The sequence below is a fragment of the Magnolia sinica genome, chromosome 19 (genome assembly GCF_029962835.1).
Source record: "Magnolia sinica isolate HGM2019 chromosome 19, MsV1, whole genome shotgun sequence".
Taxonomy (NCBI): domain Eukaryota; kingdom Viridiplantae; phylum Streptophyta; class Magnoliopsida; order Magnoliales; family Magnoliaceae; genus Magnolia; species Magnolia sinica.
In genome coordinates this window covers 3,602,947-3,612,253 of record NC_080591.1, presented here as the reverse complement: position 1 = coordinate 3,612,253, position 9,307 = coordinate 3,602,947, and the positions used below count along the sequence as shown (strand labels likewise).

At 40.1% G+C, this 9,307-nt stretch overlaps 1 protein-coding gene across 1 annotated transcript; it reads left to right on the top strand.

Moving 5' to 3' along the window:
• Window positions 1-2,005: 2,005 nt before the first annotated feature.
• Window positions 2,006-2,989, top strand: LOC131235170 (uncharacterized). The gene is made up of 2 exons (XM_058232309.1): window positions 2,006-2,185; window positions 2,303-2,989. Exon 2 carries the CDS (start codon window positions 2,417-2,419, stop codon window positions 2,939-2,941), a length of 525 nt encoding a protein of 174 aa, XP_058088292.1. The 5' UTR covers window positions 2,006-2,185; window positions 2,303-2,416; the 3' UTR covers window positions 2,942-2,989.
• The last annotated feature ends 6,318 nt before the right edge of the window (window positions 2,990-9,307 follow it).

Here is a 9,307-nt window from a genome sequence, read left to right as displayed (position 1 = left end):
TTTTGACAAACTCTCTTGCTGGTTTTCAAAACCACCTAGAGAAGTACATTCTTAACCCGAAGATTCAAGTATGGTTTTCAGAGGTGATTTTATAGTATGTTGTATCCATAAGTGTAGGTGAGCTTTAGATCATGGATAGCGACGATGACAACACTTTGGCCGATTCTGTTGTGGTTCTTGCGGTGGCCGCATGTGTTGATGCTGTTGGAAAATATTGTCGTCACTATATGTTTAGACAACCGACGCGTCAAGGGCATGACGAGCGGACAAGATTTATCAACTCTATCGTTCGTGTAAATGACAGGGACTGTCTTACTTAATTGAGGATGAGACGAGAAAGTTTCTTCCGATTATGTACCATATTGCGTGAGAGGACGCACCTTCGCGATACTGGTAATGTTAGTCTTGAGGAACAACTAGTCATCTTCCTACATACAATTGGATATAACGTGCGTAATCGTGTGATAGGCCACAGATTCATACGTTCAGGTGAAACCGTAAGTCGTCACTTTCACCGTGTGCTAGATGCGATAGTGTCTTTATACCCTGAATTTGTTAAGCAGGTCGGTATTGACACCCCCGCTGAGATCCAATCAAATCCCTACTGGGCCACTTATTTTCAGGTACTATTTTTCATGTAGGACTCTTTCGTTGTTAATATGGAATAAGTTAACATGTTACATATTGTCTTATGAATGAAATTCGACATAATGCCGGATAGGATTGTGTTGGTGCAATTGATGGGACGCATATTCCCGCTCATGTGGAAGCATTTCAGCACCCAAGCTTTCGAAACAGGAAGGTATCGTGTCTCAAAATGTACTTGCTGCTTGTTCCTTTGATATGACATTTATATACGTGCTAGCTGGGTGGGAGGGTTCTGCTTCAGTTGCAAGGGTCCTACATAACGCTTTGACTCGAAGTGATGATCCACTACTCGTCCCACAAGGTAATCGATTTTCACCAATAGTTGGCAATGTTTTCCACCGTAACATCATTCTCAACACACTAATACCAAAACCACAACTTTAACATAATGTAGGAAAATATTTCGTCGTCGACGCGGGATACGCTCACTCACCTGGCTTCATGGCGCCTTATCGCGGCGTTCGATACCATCTGCAAGAGTATCGAACTGGGAGAGCACCTATGAATATGAATTAGTTATTTAACTACCGACATGCGCAATTGCGTAATGCAATTGAGCGTTGTTTCGGTGTAATGAAGGGCAAATTTTCTATTTTGAAGACGGCCGCACAATATCCATTTGAAACACAAGTCAAGATTGTAGTAGCATGTTGTGTGCTACATAATTTCATTCGTCGGGAAGACGAAACGGACCAAGATTTACAGGATGTTGGTATATCTGTGGGCGACTCTGAGAGTAATCCTACACCAAATGAGGTATCAACAATGGATGAGCGGCAATGGCTAGTTCAGGTGACCCAGCGGGAGAAAGATGCCTGGATGAGAGCTCGTGATCAAATTGCAGAGCGCATATGGGCGGACGCCCAACTAAATAGTAGGAATAGATAAGAGAATTTTATTTCATAAATACTTTGACTGATGAGAGAGTCATTTAAAACACTTTGTATACATGTATAAATTATATTCGAGTTGGCACCTTGTCATTTTAATATAACATATTTTCTTAATACGATTGTTTAATCTTCATGTCGAATATATTTGGTAGTAGAATTGTACATATTAACTTATTTTCTGTTAATAACCAATTGTCCATGTATAATTAGGTGGAATGTCTGACAATTGGGTAAGTAATACACCAACACCGACGCCGTCCCCAGTGAGAACTCCGGTTTGTCCGACGCGTTCTTCTCTGCGTGCGAAGTCTGTGAAATCGCTTGCTGAGCCTCTATTGTGAGCCGCAAAAATTAAGTGGACTAGAACAATGGATCAGATAATGTTCGATATCTTGATTGAGCAAATAGCTTTAGGCCGAAAGGCAGATAATGGATTTAAGAGAGAAGCATATCATGCGGTCACTGAGGAGGCTTCTAAGAGGACCGAAATTTCTTTAAATTGGCAAAACGTCCAAAATCGATTGCGATATCACAAGAGAGTGTACAACGAAATAAAAGATATGCTAGCCACAAGTGGTTTTGGGTGGGACAGCGAGCGAATGGTTGTCACAGCACCTGACGAAGTTTGGGAAGAGTACCTCAAGGTTAGGATCGTTCACAACACCTATTTTAGTTTAACCACATTCATTTGTTATAATTATCTCTTTTACTTATATATATGTGAATATCATCTACTTACCAACTCTCTTCCTTGTATGTAGTCGCATCCGAGAGCAGAAAGATTACGTGGTAAACAAATAGAACGAATGGACGATTTAGCGGTGATCGTAGGTTTAGACCATGCAACAGGCCGCTACGCCCAATGAAGCAGAAACATGGCCGCGTCTTCATCTCGTATTCAACGAGATCTGAATGAAGCTTGGACGGACCTGGACGATGACACCGATGCGCCTATCGATATTTATGAGGAAAATCTGGGGGATTCGACTGGAAATTATCAATTTTCGAATGAAAGCCATCGGGCTTCAGGGAATCGCTCATTCCGCACCACTCCCAACCGGGCGATTGATTCCGATAGTAGTCGTGGTGGGAGTATAACAACAAAAAGGATGCGATCTGCTCGTCCCTGTGACGTCCTTGGTTTATCTCTAGATGGTGTGGCAGATGCAATTGCCAAATTTGGACTTGGCAATTCAGTCAACCTCACAAGTAGAGTCCTGGACATCCTCGAAGAGGTTACGGGGCTGACCAACCATAAGTTCATCCAGGTTGGTCAGCTTCTGAGCAAGGATAAAGATCTAGCATCCTTTTTCGTAAGCCTTCGACCAGAGCGAAGGGTCGATTGGTTGAAAAAAACACTGTCTGATATGAATGGTAATGTTGGTGGGGGTTCTACTTGATGGATATATCAACCTTAATTACGCTATTACATAGGTGTCTAAATTTGATGGGACATGTAATAACTATGCTCGTACTTTTATTGAATTTGGTGATACCGTATTTTATGATTTTGGATTTCATACTCTATACCGCATGCATGACAGTATGTTTTGGGTCATTTTAAAATGTCATTTAAAGTGCGATTAGCTTTTTATACTTTTATATATCCATTGTATAACATGCACAATTGCGTTTCTTGGTTCTGTTTATGTAAATGCAGATGGGTTCAAGTAAGTATTATGTCGTACTCATTGGTCGTCGACCTGGCATATATATGTCTTGGGATGAGGCACGATTGCATGTAGAAGGATACAGTGGTGCAAAACATTGATTCTTCAAATCAATCCAAGATGCGACTGCATGGTGGAATTCTAACCAAGTAAGTACAAGTAGTAAGATAATGACCCAGATTTGTGATGATGTTGAAAAACCGACCTATGCCACTAATTCTATCCAAGATATTTCTAGATCTATGGTGTGCAGGAGTACCCAAACAGTTGATACCCCCACGTGAGACTGGGAAAGACTGGTTGCATTAGTGATTGGCATCCTGGTTACATTCTTCATATTATATATAATCATTAAGATATAGGAAATGTGTTCCACCACTTGTTCTAACACAGTTGTTGATAGACATCAGATAGTTGATTCCAGTACCGTTTTTCTTTGGCATGTATGACTCAGAGATATTTATATGTTTTAACTTTATATAAATATGTATGTAGTAAATACAAGCTGATCTATTTCCAGTAACATGTGTTTTCATCTACTGCATGCATTACATTATTTTAACCATCGCCCAATAGTGGAGAGTGAAAATAGAGTTCACAGCATTTAGACCGGCTGTGAGAAGACAATTTTTCAAGGACTAGGTATGATGTTCCAAAATCTTATCGATTATATTATAAATATATATAATATGTGCACGCATGTGTAGATATACGAGTCGATCAATTGCATGAGAATGACTACTGGATCAATGGAGGATCCTGCGTTAAATTGGTATGTTTAATTTTTTCCTTCTCTCAATACAAATCATCACATACTAACATATTCCGTCTTTCATAGGTAGTCAACATGATCTGGTAGAAGCATATGAAGCAGTTTACAGGGTTAATGTAGGATGGTTTTAATGTTAAACCATATTGTCTCGTCCTCAGGTTTGACATAATGAATGGCCTGCCCTGGCTAGTTGGCTCAGCTCAATCATCAAGTAGGTCACTGTCATACGAAAGAAATGGATGATTAAAGATGCTTGTGAGCTATTTTACGAAAGAAATGGACGATTAAAGATGCTTGTGAGCTGTTCCAGTGGTTCCACATATATGTATGTGTCGTTTACAGGCACTCTTGGATGATGGTTATGTTCCAACTATCAGGAACATTTGTATAATGGGACTGGAGTGGATGAATGGAAAACTCCTAAAAATTCTTAGATCAGACCATTTTAAATCCTTGATCATTTCACTCTTTTCATTGCAGGGTTGGACTTAGGCAAGGGCAAGGCCTTTTTACCCCTATTAGGGATAGGGCAGACTGGCCATGGCTAAAGGGCTAGGGTCAACCCCGGCCATGATATACTCACACCTTATGCACGAGTTGGATGGTTTACCCATCACAGTGGACCGACACAGTGAAAATAATAAATGCATATTTACATGTGGTGGAGCCCACCTGAATGAAGGCTGGATTCAGCTCTTTTTTTTTTTGTGTGTGTGTGTGTGTGTAAATTCATCATAGTAGTTGAATGACACACACATACACCTGGCCACGCCAATGTGGTGAAAAAGTTCTCACCACTAGCGCTTGCCCACTCAAACAATCACGCAACTCGTAGAGGCTTCTATCTTGTTTGTTAAATCTGAAATTAGAGGTTTCTTTTTTTTCTTTTTTTCTTTTTTTTTTTTTGTTTAGCTTGTTAGGACACACCCATGTCACTACACACACTCCATGTTAGCCACCCCCGCTAGGGATCGATATAAAGACCTCAAGTGTTGAAACGAGGTATCTCCACTCCGTCTGCCAGTTGAGCTATGGATCTGGGTGTTTCTATCTTGTTTGTTAAATCTGAAATCTGAATCTAAAGTTTGTATATGAATATATTACCCATATGAAATAATTGTGATTGAATCCTTACCATTAAAAAGTTCATGGATTTCACCGAAATAACCACACAAATATCGTATTGATCCAAAACTTTTGTGCACACGGGAAATTTTAAATAGTCAATCATCGCTGTTTCCTATACTATGGTACATCTAAGATTTGGAGCTGCTTTATTTTTTGGATCATATCCTAAAACGAGCTTTTAATACGGATGGATGGTGTGGATGTAGTCACATACATTACAGTAGGCCCCACAATCAGGGGTCCCACCAACCTCATGGATCCAGGGTCACACCTAATCCACTCCGGACGCTGCGGATTTCCTGCGAAAGCCTTTCCGAGGAAGTTCCTACGCTGCAAACCTAAATGGGGCCCACTGTGATGTTTGTGAGAATTCCACCCCGTCCATCCATTTTGTGAGATCATTTTAGGACTTGGAGCCAAAAATGAACCAAATCCAATACTCAAAGAGCTGAAAACGTGAGTATTTAACCTTCATAATTGAAATATTCGTTGGGCCACATAAGTTTTGAATTAGGTTAATATTTGTGATTTCAGCTGTGGTTTCAGTTCATCTCAGTTGGAATGACGTTATGAACGGTATGATGGCATGTAAACATCACTATCGACCCAGGGAGTTTTCAACGGTAGGAATTTCCTTACCCAACTTTTCCTTTAGTGTGACCCACTTGAGTCTCATATCTTGCTCATTTTTGGTCTCAAGTCCTAAAATGAACTCAAAACACAGATGGATGGGTTAGATTTATCAAAGCATCACAGTAGGCCCACCTCAGTTTCCAGCGCAGCAAGTTCTGCTAAAGGTTTTTGCAGAAAACATACTCAAAGGGGTACTTGCAGTGGGATGGTTGCAATCCGTCGTTACCCAAACAGGTGCTTGCGGTGGGATGATTGCAATCCCACGACACCCAAACACAATACTTGCGGCGAATGGGATAGGTGTGTACTCCCAAAACGCACGGCCATCCACTAACAGTAATAAATACCCTAGCAGAGGCAATTCCATACTTCTAAATCCACCGTAAACCAAAAGTCCAAACAGGCCCTAAGGGCATCTTTGGGCGGTGGGATTAGAAGGGATTAGGTGGGATGGGATTCATCTGGTTCTGTGCTAATTCCACTCCGTGTTTGGGAAGAATGTAAAAGCTTGGAATTTTCGAATGGGCCACACCATAGGAAACAGTTGAATTGAACATTTACCATTGAAAATTTCTTGGGGGCCAGGGAAGTTTTGGATCAAGCATATATTGGTTTTTTCCTTTCATCAGTGTATTTATGATATTATTAACAGGTCTGATGACAAAAAAAACATCATTGTAGGGCCTAGAAAGGTTTCAACGGTGGAAATCATTATCCCCATTGTTTCCGGTGGTATTATCTACTTGATCATTGGATATGCTTCAATTTTGGGATCAACCCCTTAAATTAGATGGAAAAACGGATGGACGGCGTGGATAGACTACATACATTCAAGGTGGGCCCAGCTGAGTTTACTCAGTACGATAAGAGGTACTGAGTAACTCAGTACACAATCCGATTTCAGTTTGGTTGGCATACGAACATCAAGGTGGAGCCCATGACGGTTTTAACGGTAGGAATTTCTTTGCCCCAAATTTCCCTCACGTGTGATCCACTTTAGTTTTGGATCCACCTTATTTTTGGTCACGTCCTAAAATGATCTCTCAAAAAACGGATGAACGGGGTGGATTTCTCAAAAACATCTATCACAATGGCTTCTGGGCCTCGAGTGGGCCCACTGCGATGCTTGTGTGAAATTCTCTCTGACCATATGGGTCGAGCCATGTTAGACTCGAGGCCCAAAAATTAGCCCCAACTAAAAACAATGTACAAGGTGATACTCACCTTCTAACTGTTTTGTGGCTCAGTAGAATTATGGATGTACCTGATTTTTAAGCATCATGTATAAATTATGGTGTGGCATATAATAGTTGGAGTTAATCTCATATAATAGTTGGAGTTAATTTCATATAATCTCTCTACTTTTATTTTCAGTATGGCACACCTTAATAACATGTCGGGCTAATTTGTATTTTTATTTATATTATGGGATTAACAAGGGATTACCAAGTTCAGGTAGCCCTCATCAAAATCAAGAGCAGGCCCCCTTCTTAAGGTCTTGACAGTCTACTCAGTGGATGACTTTCAGCTTGTTATGTCTTTGTGAAATCCAACCCTTTTAACAAAATGGGCCCACCATGATGATTGCTTGTGCAAAAAATAGGCTTATACATTAATCAAGTGAGCCACATGATAGAAAATAGTGCATAGCTACCGATGAACAGTAAAATAAAAGTATGGTTTGCTTGATGATTGGATACGGATGACTTATTGCATAAATTGGTCCAATCTATTAGAAGTGGATGTCCCATGCACTTTTAATGAGTTGAAAGATATCTCGTTCCAACACTGAGGTCTTGGTATTCATCCCTAGTGGGGGTGCTCGACCTCATGGAAGCTAATCGTGAGGTCGCGCATAGTACCTTTTCCTATATATATATATTCACATGACCATAATACTGTGGTCAAATTGGTTGGATTTTGTTTTGTTTGTTTCATATATCAGTCAACTAGATGGGAGATGGAAGGGCCACTTGATTTTGGTGGGGTCCACCATGATGTTTACATGGAATCTGCTCCAACCATTAGATGTATAATCCCACTTTAAGCTCAGGGTAAAATATTAGTGTGACTTATTGTGAACTAAGGCTTCAGGAAAATCTCCCCCTGAGCTGCAAACTAAGTTTTCTACTGTATCATCCTCTAATCATTTACATTCTTCTTTATACAGGTACAGATTCGCCGGCTTCACGAGCCAGTAATAGCGATGGTATAGACTTCTTTCCGCTGTGCACATCCAGATCTATTTATTCATTTGATTTTAAACTTGGAGCAATAATTTATCTTTCTGATTGATCATACTTCAATTGTTGAAACTTCTGATTGATTTTTATAATTTATTGCTCAACTAGATCACTTTGTGCATTGGTCTTTTATAATTTTTATTCGAGTTTTTACTATGTTATTGATCATATTTCAATTCATTGAAACTTACTGTTTTAGTATTCTTGATAACCTCTTCCAGGGTTTCTCCTTTTCATGGTAGCTTTTTTTGTCTTTGCACAGAATTCTCCTCTAGAACAGATTCGAAAACACTTTCCTGATACTCTGGTTCACATAGGACCAAAACTGGATCCATATGGTTTTATGTTAGTGCTGAAATGTACAAATCTCTCTCCGTTGCATCCAACCATATTTGTTGACCTAATTAGTCTTGCTGTTGCATATAGGCCGAGTAGGTTAACGAACTTCCCCTATTTACGTGTTGAGAAGAAAGTGATTTTTGGGAGAAGAAGTTTTAGAGAGCTAATCAGCTCTCTAACCTTATTTTAGTAGACATAAGAAAACCCTGATACAATAAACGTATGGTGCCTAAGGAGTGCTCAAATATACACCCTAACATTCCCCATTGAGCTGAAGCAAAAACGTCAGACATGCCAGCTTGCTCACATTATCACGAAGATGAGAAGAATGAAAAGCCTTAGTGAGAATGGCAGCCAACTGATCTTGGCAATGAACATGAGGTGTAGACAGCTACCCCGACGAGACCTTTTCATGAACAATGTGAGAATTGACCCTGATGTGCTTAGTTCTTTCATGAAAAACAGGATTTGATGCAACGTGAACTGCCACTTGATTGTCACAACCAGTGTTCCAATTATCTCTGATATTATCAAAATATCCAGCTTAGCGATATCGATAACACTGGTAGTGATACCAACAATACTGGTAGTATAAAAAATTTCTAGTATTAGCAATGTATTGCTAAGTATTACCAACGTATCAATATCGCTAATGTAATTGCCAATAAATCCCCACAACAGTGGATGGGCAATAGTTGGATGGGCGGTACCCGTAAAAATCTTCAAGATTGGAAGATCCTGTCATTGGCCTGCAAATCAACAGAAGTGACCATATCCAAAGGGAATGATCCAATGGTTGGAAATATTCCAACTTGAGAATTCTTTTCATTTCTTTTGGGCACCCCCACTTCACGGGCAGACCCAAACAGGCAAGGCCATTGAAACACAGCCCCAGATTCAATAGCTACCCAGGCAAGGCCATTGAAACATGACCCAGATCCAATGTCTATAGTAGTAACATCATATTCAAAGAAAATAAAA